The sequence below is a fragment of the Priapulus caudatus genome, unplaced genomic scaffold (genome assembly GCF_000485595.1).
Source record: "Priapulus caudatus unplaced genomic scaffold, Priapulus_caudatus-5.0.1 Scaffold267, whole genome shotgun sequence".
Taxonomy (NCBI): domain Eukaryota; kingdom Metazoa; phylum Priapulida; class Priapulimorpha; order Priapulimorphida; family Priapulidae; genus Priapulus; species Priapulus caudatus.
Window position 1 is genome coordinate 46,531 of NW_014577328.1, and position 18,064 is coordinate 64,594.

General features: G+C 40.2%; 1 protein-coding gene across 3 annotated transcripts in view; it reads right to left on the reverse strand.

The window, feature by feature from the left end:
- Positions 1–9,166: 9,166 nt before the first annotated feature.
- LOC106808308 (chromatin target of PRMT1 protein-like) overlaps positions 9,167–18,064 on the reverse strand; it is a 17,161-nt gene continuing 8,263 nt past the window's right edge. Inside the window, exons 2-8 of one of the 3 annotated variants that reach the window (XM_014810968.1) lie at positions 16,960–17,084; positions 14,719–14,881; positions 12,430–12,541; positions 11,546–11,653; positions 10,914–10,983; positions 10,283–10,504; positions 9,167–9,873 (exon numbers count right to left, since the gene is read on the reverse strand). In XM_014810968.1, the coding sequence (XP_014666454.1) occupies positions 10,285–10,504; positions 10,914–10,983; positions 11,546–11,653; positions 12,430–12,541; positions 14,719–14,881; positions 16,960–17,027 (741 nt within the window). In that variant the 5' untranslated portion in view covers positions 17,028–17,084 and the 3' untranslated portion in view covers positions 9,167–9,873; positions 10,283–10,284. Of the gene's footprint in view, positions 9,874–10,257; positions 10,505–10,913; positions 10,984–11,545; positions 11,654–12,429; positions 12,542–14,718; positions 14,882–16,959; positions 17,085–18,064 lie in introns of all 3 variants that reach the window. The other 2 variants (XM_014810966.1, XM_014810967.1) reach the window with 2 other exon arrangements.

Below are 18,064 nucleotides of genomic sequence, written 5' to 3' on the forward strand. Positions count from 1 at the left end.
TATATATATCAGTAGACAATACAGACAATATACAAGTAGACGGATCACCTCGTAAGATGCTCGTATTACTATAAATGCTCAAATACGCTCGCACTAACATGTAGTTTGCTTGTTGTTGTTGTAACGATAGTATGAAACAACATATATCCGCTATCTCTCTTAGAGGCTCTACGTTTCCAAGTTTGATATATACTATCAGGAGTGAATAATAATAGATCTAATAATAATAGAATCTATTATTATTCACTCCTGATACTATCACGTCAACTATTTACCAACCATGTCACGTACATTCTGTAGCTCATTCAGGATTGCTTGTAAAAATCGAATCAACTCGCCGACCATGTAAGGCCTAATGCAAAATGTGTAAAAATTACAACTCGATATCAGCTAGTTCATAAAGTTAATGCCAATAAACGATAAATATCTATTCAGGCGGTCGACTATATATGCCACTTCAACACTGCGTGCGTTTACTCGAGGAAATAAACTCATTCACCGCCGGGCTCTATCAATGATGAAATTAAGGTATCTCTCCCAAATCAGCCAATCGGCGCTAGGAGTGATGAAATAATTATATCCTTGACGAATGTGCAGATGTTTCAATTTATATCCTTCAAATAAAATGGGATGCACGTGATTCAAAACTATTATCAAAAAACAGATTTACTGCTCTATTTCGTTTGCTGTTTCCGTGTGCATGCGTGGGGCGGTCTAAAAATTCATACGCGAAGCTAGTTTATAGCGCAAAATTTCATGAAAAAATGGTTATGAAGCCCGTTTCGCGTGTCTCGCGAAAACATTTTTTAGAAAAATTATCCAACAATATTTGTGTTAATAGGTTATAGGCTATACACTTTAATGTAAGCTCGATGAACGCCATTGTAATTTCTCAAAAAACTACGGTTAAGTTATGGCAATTATTAGCTTAGTATGGTCGCCAATGAAAAATAATATCCAGCTAAAATACTGTCATCAAGACATATGTGTCGAGTAAATGGCAGATCCGCATCTATCAGACACTGGTGGGGGGCAAGTTTGAGGGTCAGGTAAAGCCGAGTGGCACGCTGATTGATGGCTCAATCATGCAGAGTTTGTTTGGGACTAATTAAGTAACAACCGTATATAAGGAACGAGACAATAACAGACGGCGCGTGGAAAACTCACTGGATGCCTTCCGCGCCGAACAGAGCTTACGAGCGGCTTGCTGCATCTGTTTGCAAAATCAGTTAATGGAATATAGACTCTCTCGAGAGTACCCGTAAATTTGAATAAACGCAGCGGTATACGGAGTGAGGTGGGTGGAGGCAATCGACGAAGAGCACGGACGAAAAAGCGACGCAATAGGAAACATTTTCAGATGTTCTTTTTTATGTTATGCGCAGATATATTTTCGCGCAATCTAGTGTATGTATAGGGGATGCTAGATTAATCTGGCCTAACTTGCCGTTGTGTTTTATGTGGAGCCATAACATGTTAATAACGCATGCAGCAACGTCTAATTTGGGTCGTCGTTATTCCGCGCAGACGTCCGACTAGCTCGTTTTATCAGCTTCTTCTCGCGAAAAATGTAGCTGTTGCACGCGCTTATTAGGATTTTAATTACATGTACACTCAAAAATGATTAAAGCTCATTAATTTTTCACCATCACGACTCGGATAATGTGTAGCCTGTCCAATCTAGCTGCGCGATAGGCCGATTTAATGGCTTATGAGTCTATAGGAGCTAAGTGAGGCGATAGCGTATAGTGGATCATTACAGCGATTTTGAATTACATGAAGACACATTAGCTATATTAAATATTAACGCGGTAATATTGGATTTCTGAATTGCGCGCAAGCAAGTTGAATCGGTTCTGCGAAGAGTAGGCTTACTCTATGTAAAAAGCTTCCCCCTCTCTCTCTCTCTCTCTCTCTCTCTCTCTCTCTCTCTCTCTCTCTCTCTCTCTCTCTCTCTCTCTCTCTCTCTCTCTCTCTCTCTCTCTCTCTGTCAGCGGAACCTGTACATGGCGATGTACCGTCGATATACCCTAATGATCTTTTATCACTTGCTGTACAGTAACGAGTTCGTTCTATAGCGTGCAGTATTATAGCGTATGAGCTGACGAGAAAAGCTGTAGTCGCTCATTTATGAGTGACGTTGCTAGATGTACACGTGTAAAGTGTTATTCTCGATATGGTCATCGATATGGTATCGATATAGAAACCAGCATGGCAGTAAACCAGTGAATTATACTCATATTGTTATACCTAATAAATGGCTGCAGTTTAACCTCAGCTTGTGTTATTCGTGCAGTTCACTGTAGTGATCAAGGTCACTACAGTCATAGGGCCGCATAGGGCACAATTCGACATCGCAAATTGAGACGCGGCACGCGAAACCAAGATCTGTAATGAAAATCACAGTGTTTCCATCAGGTTAGGAATCACGTACGTTTGACTAGTTTGTTAACCTACTAATTTAGCGAGCACACGCGCGCACGGTGCGATCGGCACATACGAAAGCACGTACGCATAGACAGAGGAAGCTAGGCGGCTATCAATCTTGCGAAGGTGCCAAGAGGAGTGGCAAGAATAGTGCAATGAGACGACAAAAATATCACACCACGACACGCATGTGCGGTAAAACGAATAGTCGTGAGCATGATAATTAGAATTAAAACATAAACCTCGCGTAGATAATGTAAATATTTACTACGCCATCTTTGATATATGAAAAAGGCTTTAGTCTAAGAACAAATATTTATAAGCCCACCAATCTCTTCTATATTGATATTTTCGGAAGGAACGTGAACTGCCTTTTATGTTGATTGATATATTTTTAATTGCATGGTTCGTGTAATGACATCATCGTGCGACCACAACACCGGAATATTTGCATAATCTCCTAAACGAAAGTCACATTGTCCCTGTTGGTTTGCCTAATTACAATAAAAGCCATCAAATCGCTTTAAAATTTAAAGTACCATGTCTATCACACTAGACGAAACATGTTTTATTGTGCTTAATTAGGATAAAGTGTAATTAACAAGATTTAACATACATACATGATTAGTGTTGTGCAGCCTGAGTTGTTTTAGTGGATGAGTCTATGTCACTCCCTCGGTTAATTGTTAATTGTAATTCCGTCGGCTAATTGTTAATTGTAATTGCGTCAGTTAATTATTCATTGTAATACCGTCGGATAATTGTTAATTTCTGGCAACCGTTATAAAGGCATCCGCTTGGGTTAAAATAACCATAAATCCAATGTTTTCAATTTACCTCATTTTCGAATGTTCTGTGCCGTCAAACGTCCCGTCCCCTTATTCACAAAGGATTATATAAGGGTTTAATTTAAATTTCCACTATAGATGCCAATATTGGCATCGAGTGAAAGCCCCAGGTGGGCGGAATACAAATATAGTTGCTCGGAAAGTGATTACTCTCAATATTATTACTTATATTGACTATATTATATTGATTTTATTAATAATATTATACGGGTTAACTTTGCGAATCACATTAGATGGAAAAGATTTACATTCCTCTAAAGTGTGATACACTTGATACACAACGATTTAACATATAATGCCGAAGATAATTGCGAACCTTAATTTCATACAACTAACCAGCAATTTGTCATAGATACTTCAAGCAATACTACTGCGTCTAGATATTATCCTAATTAGATCTTCTTGCACTTTCCTGTAAGACATCCGTTAGCTTTTGTGGGGTTTGTCAGTATTCATCATTCACATACAGACATGCTTCCGAACAGGCATAAATAACGCATTTTGTTATAGCCTTGCACAAGTCATTCCTATTAACGACAGACTTATAGTGTTAACTCAAGAAGCTTCTGGGGCGTTGGTTCCTTGGACATCAACACGGGCTCTATAACGCTTTATTTGCCAATACGCCAGCCCTTGCCTGCTGGCGATGTTTTATTTCTTGAATTGAACAGAATTTAGCACTTGATGCTTGATAATTTTTCTCATTCCCTGTGACATCTAATATTATTGTTGCTCGTTGGTGTGTGGTTGGGAGACTCTCACTTCTTTGATGCTTTTCGCAAAAAAGCAAAATATATCTAAATTCGTCGGCTACGACCCCAGCTCTCTCGACTGCGATGATACAGCGAGCAGTCTGTTAATCTTTCATATAGTCTTGAGTGTGTGCACATATGGAGGAATTCGAAGCAGATATATCGATCAGGAATAGCAAGATTACAGACTTGGTGCCGGACACTACCTTTACTGACAAATACATTTAATGCCCTTTTTGCCGTTTTGAAATAAACTGCGCGTGGAATCACATCCACCGAGTGCATGGAATCTTGGAAGGGCAGCACAAAATTAATACGCAAACATGGCTTCTTAGCAATTTGGCGGATTGGCATAAAAATCACCTTTCAAACCGGGGTTAAACCATAACTATACTATACTACACTATACTACACTACATCTACACTACATAGTGATAGTATAGCAGGCATAGATAGCGAACACTGTGAAATCGATACCCGCAGACTACGAGACCGTCTTAGGCTCATTCGTCTACATAGGCCTACTTTGTGTTTTTTTCAGGTTTCACTGATACGCGATAGCTGGCACCATAGATATAGAATACAGAATCAGAATACAGCATACACATACTGAATACAGAATACATAATATAGAATATGGAATCTGTATTCTATATCTATGCTGGCACATTTAGCGTCATTCACGACCACCTGCTATTAGAGCTCAAGGGGTCGTTGTCGTATCAGGTAGGCCTACTACAGATATGTATCCGAGGTACATATATGTATACACAAAGTGTACCAGACTTGTACTACAGAAGTGTACCCTAACCCTAACACTAACCCTAACTTTAACCCTAACCTTAACCCTAACCCTAAACATACCTAATATAAAAATATAAACATAATACCAGGAGTAAGATAATATAGATCCTATATTATCTTACTCCTGATAATACTAAACAACCTAAAACTACCTCGGGTACATATCTGTAGTACCTGATACGAAAACGACCCCATCTGCGCTATTAGACCGCTGGGACGAGGCGAGTCGAAAAGAGCGGCCGCCTACTCTATTTAATGAGTTTTTTACCGAAAAATTATTTTCCTGTTATGGGGGAACTAACGAGCATCGACAAAGTACGCAGGCGACATTATACGAGTCCAAATATCATGCTTATGTGGTGATAAACGAAATAACGCTAAATAAAATTCATTCGGGTTACATTTCAAGGATAGATTTCATGTACCAACTTAGAGAACTTATTATGTTGACTCCCATTTTACATAGTAATTAAAAATATTCTTATTTTTTTTCTCTTTCGCTATTGTCTTTTATCGCTTTTGATTACTTTGTAATTACTCGCATTTTGTCGCATTAACTGAGTTTGTATTCATATTATATTCTTTATATTCCAAATTACTAAAAAATCTAGAACAGACAGCCGTTACGTGAACTTTAGACGTGACTAAAACTCTAACACCGCGCACGCCTGACCAGAGATGTCTGGCAAATGGAACATAACGTCAGCGCTAGTCACAGACAGAGAAGTATATACTTACGTGAGCTTCTTTACTCTACGAGCTCGGAGAGCCCCAGTGCATCGCCTACCACACAGTCGGTCATTGGTTTGGTGTGGTGAGATTTTTAACGATTTTTTATACATTAAAAACTACAAAAACACAAAACGCATATAATTTATATATAAATTTGAAAAATACAAATACTTGAAATATTGAATCATTTGTCATTATTCACCCCCTGGATATACCTAAATCAAAGTGTCAATGACACTGTAGCTCACCACAAAAAAGTGCCGCGGAGCGACAGCGCTAGTCTACGTCTACTGCGGTGACTCTGTGCGTGAGTGGTGGGATTCCTGTAAAACCTTTAGTCCCAATGGTGTTTCACATACATCGCGCCGAAAACAGTGGAATGCACAGGGATGGGTATCCAGGACCTTCTCAAAGGAATGTTCGTGGGATCGCTTATGAAAGTTGCCACGGAGATGGCGCGTAGCGTTTAAGTGTCTTCAGATTAAAAGATGGAAGCTCCCATCGTACCGTAGAGCCAACAACTATTTGCAAGACAGATAGGTAAGGCACTCATCCATGTTACCTACGCCAAGCCTACAGGCTGCACATATGAGAGCTGCCCCCTGTAACCAATCTAACGCCAGGCAAAAACTACACAGTACGAATAACATCATGCACTGGCAGTGGCATACGTTACATGTGAACATACTGACAGTACCAGAATGCCATAGAAATTATACGATGTAAGGACATAAACCTTCTTTATCAAATTTAGACTTTTGAAATTTCACTGTGACTTGTAGCCTCATACATCCAGGCATGTATAGATTCTACACTAGCAAACCATGGCAGTCAAATTCTTATCTAACAGACAGTCAAACAAATCCCATCGTTATAACCCTCCTCTTGAGGGTCAAAAGGTTTCTGACACTTTATCTTCGCATGTCGAGCAGAATAGTAGGATTTCATCGGTACCGTTTCCAATAATGCCATAAAAATGACTAGGTCACGCTGAACAAAGAAAGTTTTTCATCGCTCCGTAGACCCATGTCCTCAGAAATGTTAAAAATCTGGCCTGTGCTCATTGACCCGTTGACCTGTGACCTCAATTTCGGCACAGTTGATGGCTTTTCCTACATGATGCTATACACACAACTATCACGCAGCCTAGGGTCGAGCGTTTAGATTTGCTGCAGCAATTCCTGGCAATTTCCTCCTATACCTAAGCTTAAGGAGTAAATGTCCCACCTTCTTTTTACACCTCTTGACCTTTGACCTTTGACCCCCAGCTTCGACATCCCAACTCGTTTTGACGATCCCCCCCAATGTGCCGAATATCGTGACCGTACGTCGAGCGGTTAAGATTTGTGCCCAACTGTTGACGGACGCACGGACGGACGGACGGACGCACGGACGGACGCACGGACGATCAAGCGATTCTACAAGCTGCATCTGACTATGTCAGATGAGCTAAAATTGACACAAATGAGTCAGTTTTCATTGAGCAACCATCGACATACATTATAGAAACAAAGAGTATATATGGGAGAACTCCCATTATATACTCTTGATAATTATGTGTAATTTTTTATGTGAAAATAAATGTTTGAGATGTGAAAGTCTGAGATGTGGGCGAGTGATAGCGTTACACCTAAATGATCGCCATTTAACGTTTTTATAATATTCAGCTTTAGGCACTGCCTAAAAGTGGAGCTCCCGGTGTGTAATGTGTAAGATTAAGAGGATACGCTTATTCCACGTAGCTGCTATATACCACGTGACAATGGTGTTTCCCTGCCCATAACACAACTTTTGTCAAAGGTTAATTGGTTGCATGGAAGTGTTTACTTTGTATGAGTCTTTCTAGGCGGTAGCACACGGTTGCCATCTGTATATCGCAATAATAATTTATAAACCAAAATGAATCACAGTTTGTGACGGTAGATGGCGCTATACCCGCTTTGATGTTTCTTAGCGATGGCATTCGAAATAAATAGGTTATGCTGCGTTCCGACATGTTTTGTAAAACTTTACTCTAATATAGACGTTTTATCAGCAGGGTGGAGAGGAAATACCAATTTTGCATTAAAGATATTGTCAATTAAATCTTGTAAAACGAACCAGACGAGTGTGACACCACAGACTGTTATCTGCGTGTCTATATAATATGCTATATAATTGCCAAAACCTACCTAATTTGCATAATTTTTTTTAAATATCAAAACCCCTGTAATACGTTTTGGGGCCAGCCCTTATTCATTCACATACCAAAAATCAGCAAAATCCGTTGAACCTGAACTGACTAATGGCAATTTCCATTTTTGCAAAAAAATTGCCGTGGCTCGAAAGTACGTCGACTGGCGTGCTCCAAAATAGGACGTTCAAACCTCTCCCATAGCAGTAACAACTATACCCAATTTCAAACATGTGGGTCAAACGGTTACTGAGTTATCGTTGACCGTAGCCAAATGTTGACGGAAGGACGTACGACGGACGCCGACCCATGGTGATAGCTCATCTTGCCGATGTCATGGTGAGCTAATAATAAATGAACCCAAATATACCCTGTACAGTACCGCCATCTGTTGGCGAGAATACGACAGCAATGTGACGTGGGGGAAACAGGAAGATGACGGTGTGTCCTACATGAGCAATCTTGTGTATGGGGCTAAAAGTTTTCTAATGTTATCTAGGAAATTATGCCCCATCACTAGCAATATATTGCAATGTCCATAACTTCAGATGATTCCATCAGTCCTTAGGAATTACCACTGTGCACCTAGCCATAGAGATGTATCATGTATGGAGACATGTATTTTGTAACTCTTGGTCGCTAGAGTAGATAATTATCTGCTCTTCCCAAACACGAATCTCCCCAGTAAACGTTGTCTTCCGCAAGATTGTTTCGAAATTGTGAAATGGAGTGTGTTCGGACGAGTAAATTTGTGCGCTATTCGTACTTAGTATCGCGTTGTATAATACAGCACACGATAACAAAAAACAAAAAGAAATTTGTAGATGTATTAAATTCATGACTCCTGCTTGGGACCTGTATCAGTTTGAAGACATTTATCAAAAAAATGTATTGATGTAATCACCACAGGCTTCAAATATCCTCAAATATGCCTCAACTGCAGCCACCTGCCATAATATTTTGTCAACATTTTCTGGTTTGCGATGATTCGTTTTCTTGTCAAGCACACACAACGCGTAATTTTATTCGGCGACGTACCCGATTTCCTATGAGCTAAACTATGTGCGTTCGTGCGTACTACATGATCTCTATTTATGAATTAACTTCTGTATTATTTGAGTGAAACGTATGCTATTGCTTGTAGCTCTGGCTGTAGTGTATTAGTGTGAGTGCCGGTTTGCGCTGCGAGCCTGCCAGCAGCATTGCGTTTTCTAATAGACAACCAGTCGAAACAAGTGGGACCAGCAGTTCCCAGTGGCGTGATTCAGGAACGGTTACGATACAAAACTACAAACTATGCGATCATCATAGTAGGCTATACAAAATTCATCCAAGCTGATAAGAGATTTTAGGTGCAAGCTGGGTTTACAAATGCTAAAACTATGGTCAAAATTCTACAGTCAAAAACGATGAATTTAAAAAAATCAAAATACTGGAAACGTTCATTTTATTATAAAAGATGCCACTTTGAATGATATAAGCAAGATGGTTCACATACGGCAAATGGCCAGAAATGATTTTCTAAGCGAATTATGTCTTAATTAGAATAGTGCACATTAAAAAGACTTCGCTGACTCGCGTTTTATGTCTGCGTTTGTTACACTATGGTACACTTGAACTCACTTCCAATAAAAGGATAAAACAAATAAACAAAGACGCCGATATGAAGGTATTTACAGGCTAATCAGCTTCTCTCATAATACGTTCAATCTTGGGATAAACCATAGAGTAAAACAGCAGACATTTTTTGATTGACATTCATATCCTGTTCGTTAAACGTGCTATACTATGTGCGTGAACAACAAAAATTACACTCCATGACGATGTTGTTACCAATGGAATGAGAATTGTCTTCAAATATCCACATCTCTGCAGGTCTCACCCACACAGATACACAAGGCACACAATCATGTATAATGCATGCAAACATCCCTTTACCTGGACAGGATAAACTGACCTGGTAAATCACTGCTGTCCGTAAAACCAGCATTGTGAAGAAACATGCAAAATCATGATCTAGTGAAAATCACGGCTGTACCTCACTAGAAATACACCAACAAGTAGTTCTCATATGAGCAGCAATGACTTGGGTTCACGCCTGCTGGTTCATCGACGATGACATGAAGACGTCCGTGACCTGAATTAAGCAGCAAATCAAGAGATCACATACGACACAATGTCACTACACAAACATTATTACCCTACTCAACCCAAGTTCTCATTGCAAGCTAGGACTGCAGACAAAATCACAAACATTATTATTTGTGTCTTATTCGATACAAAATGGCAACACTCTAGCTCTCTCGCTCCCCTCCTCTCTTTCTCTCTCCCTCTCTCCTCTCATGCTCTAGTTATTCGTTCACACATTTCCACACTTCAGATATATTGCATGGCTGAAAGTGGTTATTCTGCAAACATATGCCAAATATGCTTACAATGTATAACAACGATGGGATATATCAATGAGCGCATATGAATCAAGTTTATTGAAATTATTATTGATTAATATTTATTAAATTACCTACACAGTAACTGTAAAGCTCATCCGTTAGTCCAAAGTGCCCATATACAGATCTAGATCGCCATCTAGCGTCGACTTTGTTTTCGACATGTATGCGTCCAATTGCGTGTCAAGTTGCTCCCGGCTCATGTCTGTTCTCTGGCCTCTTCCTCGCCCTCCGCGGCCCGCGCCTCTCATACCTCCCCGACCCCGACCTCTTGTAGCGCCTCTGAATGCACCTCGATTTTCCACCTTTCCTCCTCTCGTCCTAAAGAGATAAGCAAGGGCATGTAATTTTCATCACGCGGCTATGCAACAGGCTTGCTTCAAACTATATATGGATATTATGAACAGGTGTGAGAATCAGAAATTATACAAAACGCTCACCCCACCTCCCCCCTATGCTGCAACCTCTTCATGATCCACATAACTGTAATTCCAAACCATAGGAATCCACACAAAATTCTCATGCCTGAAATTAAAGGCATTTGTCTGCTACTTAAAGAGAAACCTATTCTACCATCAACATCAATAATGTGCACTCAAACGTGAATACTTACTAACACATTACTTACACTTCTACTTTCAATAATCAATACCCATTTTATGTTTTTACATCATGATTTGCTGATATTTTAGGCATAGAAACAATATATATTTTAAGAAAACCCACATACCAAGTTCCACTATGGACTGTAACCTGAGCACCAGCATAGCCACGACCACGACTAAAACCTGATCCTCTTCCTATAGAAATTATGTAAAAAGTTGACTTAGTCTCTTGGCATCTAAAGATCAATACATTGCTACTATTTAGATGGTAATTTCATAGCCATATCAATAATGTCAGAAAATGTACCGCCATGTTCATATACCAAATCTCAAATAATTTTTTTGAGAAATTACATCATAAATACTATGATATATTCAAGAAATAACTATCACAATACACTCAAATTCTATAATACTGGTCCTCTTTAATGTGTCTCAAATGCAACAAGTAACTGAAAGCAATTAAAAACTATTCAATTTATAATTGTCTACTAAATTTTGTTATTGTCTTAAAAAAATTTCCCATTTCATAGTTCTAGGTGGCATTCCTAGCTTGGCGTGATGACGTGAATAACTAATAGATGATCATGAAATTTCTACTCAAGTGGGAAGCTTGAGCAAAACATACTCAGTGAACTCGATTAATTGGAACCTCCATATACAGATATATTGCCCAAGACATGTTACACACAGCCAGCTAAACATGCAATCACACACACGCAAAGAAACAAGACAAAGAAAGAACGAAGACACTTGCCCCGATTGCCGACACCGAAACGAGCAACACCACGTGGATAATATCCAGACATTCTACCACGCAAGCCTCCCCTCTGGCCCACAGCATCACCTGCACCTCTCATCGCTCCTGCAATAAATACAATATCACAATTTTGGATATGTTATAGCAGGGTTCTACCATATAACTTGTGTTGTTTTTATTTTCATTATCTCTGCCAAGGAGGTTATGTTTTTGCCCCTGTTAGTTTGTTTGTTTGTTTGTCTGTCAACAGGATATCTCAAAATGTTACAGACGGATTTTGATGAAATTTTTTGGATGGGTTGGTCTTGAGCCAAGAACCAATCGATTAGATATTGGTGGTGATCCGGATCCAGATCCAGAAATTTTTTGAAGGATTTCTCATCATTGATGGTAGTGTAGCGGTTTACTCTCTAACTGCTTCGCTTCATTTCGCTTTCTCTGTAGGGGTTTATGATGTGTCACCACCACGTTAAACCCGACTACAAATTAGATCGATAGCTATATATAGATATATGGGGGGACTGTTAAGCTGTGGCGGAGGTTTGCTATCTCCGATTGCTCGTTGTTATATATAAAATAATCTCTGCAAGGCATAAAAGAATAAACACCAAGAGGTATATAAACAGTAGATGAAATGGTTATTTTTCTGAAACAGTAGTGTCTTAATGTGTAGTGTATGTTAGGCTGTTAAGTGCCAAGCTCAAATAAGGCTCGGGAGACAAAGATCAGACATTTAAACAAGCGCTGCACAAGAACACATTACAAATCCTATTTCTGGAAAAGCCCAAATCATCCAGTATGCAAATGTTTCAAATGTTATGCTAATTTTTTAACAATCCTCAGTTCTCCTACGTAAGAAGTTACTGTATTCACATTCTTACCTCTGCCAACACCACGCATACCCCTCCTGGCACCCACTGCACCACGGCCTCTTCCTGCTGGCAAGGTCAGTCTGGACTTAATATTTCCAGTGCTCCCAAGTCTGCTCTGAACCTGAAGAGTAAACAACCAAATTAAATTATATAAATGACTTTACAGAAAAGAGCCGCAGAGCGTCTGGGCTCATCTGAGGTCTGTTGCTACGGTTATAAACGTAACATTTAAGTCGTGCGTAGTGACACCTTTGTTAGCGGCAGATATGCAGATACGCAGTTGCGTACACATTATTTCAGCAACCTTCTGCATTCTGCATACCTCCCAAATCCCATTGGTTGATACAAATCGCGTGCCTGAAACTCCCGTTTTATGATGCATTGTGACCCTAACCCTAACCCTAACCCTATTAAAAAAAATTAAACAAAATTGTTGTAAACATTATTTGTTGTTATTAAATTGTTGTAAATAAATTATGTAAATATTTGCGTTAATTGTTGTTAATTGCGATAAAAAATAGTTAAATGGATAAAGATAGAAAAATACAGAAAACAGGTGAATAATAAAAAATCAGATGGGATTCGATCCAACAACCTTTCAGCCGTGACGCCCATGCTGTACGCGTTCGGCTATCCAGGCTTATTGGGTTTCTAGATTATGGATGTGCCATGAATATGACAACACTGTGACTTCATTGAGGCAGTTCAGGAATCCATGTTTAACCCTCCTCTTGAGGGTCAAAGGGTTATCAGACACTTACTCTTCGCACGACAGTGGAAAGCACATTTCATGGTCCTTTCAATAAAGTGATAAAAATGGTAGGTCAGCGCTGAAACAAAAAAGTTTTTCACTCTGTCCATTAGGCCATGTCCTCAGAAAATGTCTGATATCTGACCTTTCCCCCACTGCCCTTTGACCTGTGACCTCCAATTTCGCACTGGTGATGGGTTTCCTGCCCATCACACTATACACCGAATATTAAGAGCATAGGTCGAGCCGTTAAGATTTGTGCCGCAATTCCGTATTTCCTCCTATACCTTAAGTTAAGTATAATATTCCACCTCCGTTTACACATCTTGACCTTTGACCATTGACCCCCAAATTTGTCATTCCGAGTCTTTTTCACGATCCCCCCCCCCCCGACGTCCCGAATATCGTGACCGTACGTCGAGCGGTTAAGATTTGTGCCCAACTGTTGACGCACGGACGGACGGACGCACGCACGCTCATGCGATTCTACAAGCTGCATCTGACTTCGTCAGATAAGCTAAAAATGAATAGTTTTGCATATAAAGAGCTTGCTTTTACATTATAAACTCCTCAAACAGGGTAGCCACTTCAATTAGATTTTAATTGTTTTTAATTTCACAAACCGTTCCTATTTTACAGTGTTCTCAAACTTACACCAATTGCCACAAATTGCTAATAAACATATGTTTATCATGTGTCAATTGTCATTAGGGGTGCATCACATCTGAATTTTCAAGTTTCGACTGTTACCAGATCCAGAGTTTTAACAGGAAATAAACATGAGTTTTGGCCCCATTATCACGCAAAATTACATGCCCCAAACGAAATAGCATTAGCAGGCACATCCCTTAGGTGAGTAGGAAAATCTTTAAAGTTCTAATTACAAGATTATTGAACGACAATTCAAAATGTAAGGCGTGTAAATCAGTTGCTTGCAGTGCAAAAGAAAATCTATTATCATTATTGCCGGGGTTCTCTCCAAGATTTTAAATTTAATTCATGTTGGCTCTCACATTTCTTTAAAGCTGAAACTAATGTGCAAGATCTCATTAGTCCTCCAACATGCTCTAACTGCCTAATTAACACGCCTGAATTTCCAGCTCGTTTTTCTTTTCACAATTCCAACACATGCATCCAAACACAATCAACAATGCAACACATGCAAACATAAAATGCAACACAAGCAAACAGTCATTCTGTGTTTTCAGAGCTTCATGTATGTATCCGAACTGATATTGTATCTGTGTATTGGGGCCGCTTATGACATGCGTAATTAACTGCGTTTAGAACACGCTCTCAAGCCCAACCCCATCCGTCCACTGACAACTCTTTTTAAAAAAATTCCTAGAGAACCCTGAGACGCTTAACCAACATATCAAACCTGCACCGCCATTGAATGTTAATTTTTTTATCATTTTGTTGTTATGATCAACTGGAACTGGCGACTTATTTTAGGTGCATAAAACATCACAGAGTCGAACTTGTGTGTATTAAAGCTAAGACATGCCTTGCAACAGACAGGTTAACTTACAGTGTTATCTGCTTACCTTTCCCCGTCCTCTTAGTGCATGGACTACACTTGGACGATTTTCCATTTGTTGGGCGAGGCGACGGTTGCGCACCGATGCTACGGATTGCTGTTGGGCATTCTGGCGCACCCTCTGCACAGATGCCTGAGCCACCACAGGACTCTTTCTTAGGTTGGAGAATCTTCAAGTGGTGCAGAGTTCATGTTTACAATGCCAAACTATCAAACCAGCAGGATCTATCCCATCATTCAAGCATCAACATTTTCTAGCAGTGACCATGTATTCATTACATTTCGTTGGTATCTGGTCTTTCTGACACCAATGCTGGCATAGCGATTCCAACAACTCAGCAGTGAAAATATTCAAAGTAAGGATTTTGAGTCTAAAATTAGCTATAGTACATAGATGATCTAGCATGATTACAGAACTTAAGTGAAACACAAAGTAAACCATGGAACCACACAACTTCAGTCACTTACAAGATGCACAAACAGATTACTTTTTAAACACAAAAATGAACTTAAATTGACAAACATATCAACCTGCTGACCAGGGCAACTTCTATAAATAACAAGTGCTGCGGAGCGACAGCGCTCATCTCACGTCTACTGTGGTGACTCTGTGGTGGAGTGGTAGGATTCTAGTAAACCCTGTTAGTACCAAATGTGTTCACCTACGTGCCGAAACAGTGGAAGGCACATGGATGGTATCAGGAACCTTCTCGAAGGAATGACGTTGGGATCGTTATGAAAGTTGCCACGAGATGGCGCGTACGTTTAAGTGTCTTAAGATTAAAGATGGAAGCTCCCATCGTACGTAGTAGCAACAACTATTTGCAATACAGAATAGGTATCCATTTACCTACGCAAGCCTACAGGCTGAATAGAGAGCTGCCACCTGTAAGCTAATTAACGCAGGCAAAAACTAACACAGTACTATCACACACATGCCACTGGCAGTGGCATAAAGGTTACATTGTAACACACTGACAGTACGAATGCCATAAGAAATTATACGATTTAAAGAACATAAACCTTCTTAAATTTAGCTTTTGAAATTTCAGTGTCACATTGTAGCCTTATACGTCCAGGCATGTATAGAGATTCTACTAGCAAACCCGGCAGTCAAATTATTTCTAACAGTAAACAAATCCATGTTTAACCCTCCTCTTCAGGGTCAAAAAGTTATCCGACACTTACTCTTCGCATGTCAGCGGAAAGTACATTTCATGGTCCTTTCAATAAAGCCATAAAAATGCTAGGTCACCGCTGAAACAAAAAAGTTTTTCAATCGCTCTGTCAGACCATGTCCTCAAAAAATGTCTGAAATCTGCCCTGTGCCCCCATTGACCTTTGACCTGTGACCTCCAATTTCGGCACAGTGATGGCTTTTCCTACCATGATGCTATACACCGACTATCACGAGCCTAGGTCGAGCCGTTTAGATTTGTGCCGCAATTCTGCATTTCCTCCCTATACCTTATGTTAAGGAGGAAATGTTCCCCCTTCTTTTACACCCCTTCTCTTGACCTTTGACCTTTGACCCCCAGCTTCAACATCCCAACTCGTTTTCGGATTACCCCCCCCCCCACGTCCCGAATATCGTGACCGTACGTCGAGCCGTTTAGATTTGTGCCCAACTCTTGGCGGACGCACGGACGGACGCACGCTCATGCAATTCTACAAGCTGCATCTGACTATTAAATACACTTCCTAGGGAAGAACATATAACTCCCAAACATCTATGAACTATTGGTAACTATACATCAAGATAGTTCGTAAAGGAAATAAAGTTTCCTACACTAAAATTCTATAACAGAAACTATAAACGTTTAGTTCTGATTAGGGAAAACTACGTCTCCACCACTTCGCATGCCCCTTACGACTGCCACAATAGACAATCCGGACAGTGAAATTGGTTTTAACGAATAGATTTGCCATGCCTATGCCACTTACATCTCTGGTCACCTGTCAGGTACCAAGATTGGACAATGGCAGTGACTTAGCAAAATTGCCAAGTTGCTGGAATTAATCATTGCTTGTAGAGTATATATATATAGCTACTCCTTAGCTACTGTGAGCAGTGACAGACTACTGCATGTATATGCACTCTCTTGCATCATGCTGTGACGTACAAAGTGACACTGCATGTGCTAGCATGGGGTATAATGTACTGATAGTACACCCAGAACATGCACATAGCTCATATCTATCTTACTGCCAGCAATATGCTGACTGAGGACATGGCCTCATGGCTCACCGCTCATTTAAAGAAATTTTGCTGGTGCTTTTCAGAATAAAATTAGGTATTTGTCGCTGAAGAGGCATTTTCACTTTCTTGATGTTGATCGTTATTACTGATGTAGACTCTCCCCAACAAGAAATCTGGAAATTGATTGAAAATAACTATTAGTAGAAATACAGGCGACAAACATACTGACATGACAATAGTCCTAAATAGTACTTCCTTGTCATACTTACAAGATAACAAATTCATTTGTATTTCAAACAAGTGCCGCAGAGCGACACCGCTCAACTGACGTGTACTGTAGCCGGGTATTCTTCTGATAAATTCACTGGCAACCAAATCAAGTGCGCCCTCCCGCCACCGCGTTCGGGACCAGAGCATATATCTAAGATACTACTAAAGCTATGTCTCCACACACGCGGCACGACACGACACGACACAGCAAAACGCAGTGCCGTTGTGCTGAAAAAAAATACATTGTGATTTCGCGCATTGTGTCTGAGCGAATTGTGTTCACTCTGGTTCAGTGATCAGAAATTATGCATACATGTGCTTGTTGTCCATTGGCTGATGGTAGCGTGAGCAGAACACGTGATAAAAAACAATCGCGTTGATTGGTTCAATTGTCTTTTCGCTGTCACGTCAGCCGGCAAAAGTCAAACTCATAATTTGACTTTCGCCGTCGCCGTGAAACCCGGCTGGCGCCGTGCCGTGTCAGTGGAGACTGCGCCATAAGATATAATAGATTTGAACTTTGCCGGTAGGAGTGAACGACGCCGTTTCCGTGGCGTTCCGTGCCGCGCCGCGCCGCGTGTGTGGAGACAGGCCTTAATACAGATGTAAAATCTATGATAGGCTTTCAGGGGTAGAAATAAGGATAATATGCAAGTTAGCCCGAAGGGCTAGTAAGGTAAGGTTTGTACTAGCCCTTCTGGTTTTCAACTAGCCCTTAAAAGCATGATGTCGATAGTGGTTGCGCGGGAAAATTGTTGATCTCACGAATGCTCCGAGATGCTTTCTGAGGGTATTGTGTATTGTTTATATTGTGTATATATATTGTGTATTGTTGTATTTTGTGTATATTGTGTGTTGTGAGAGGGGTGTGTGTGTGTGTGTG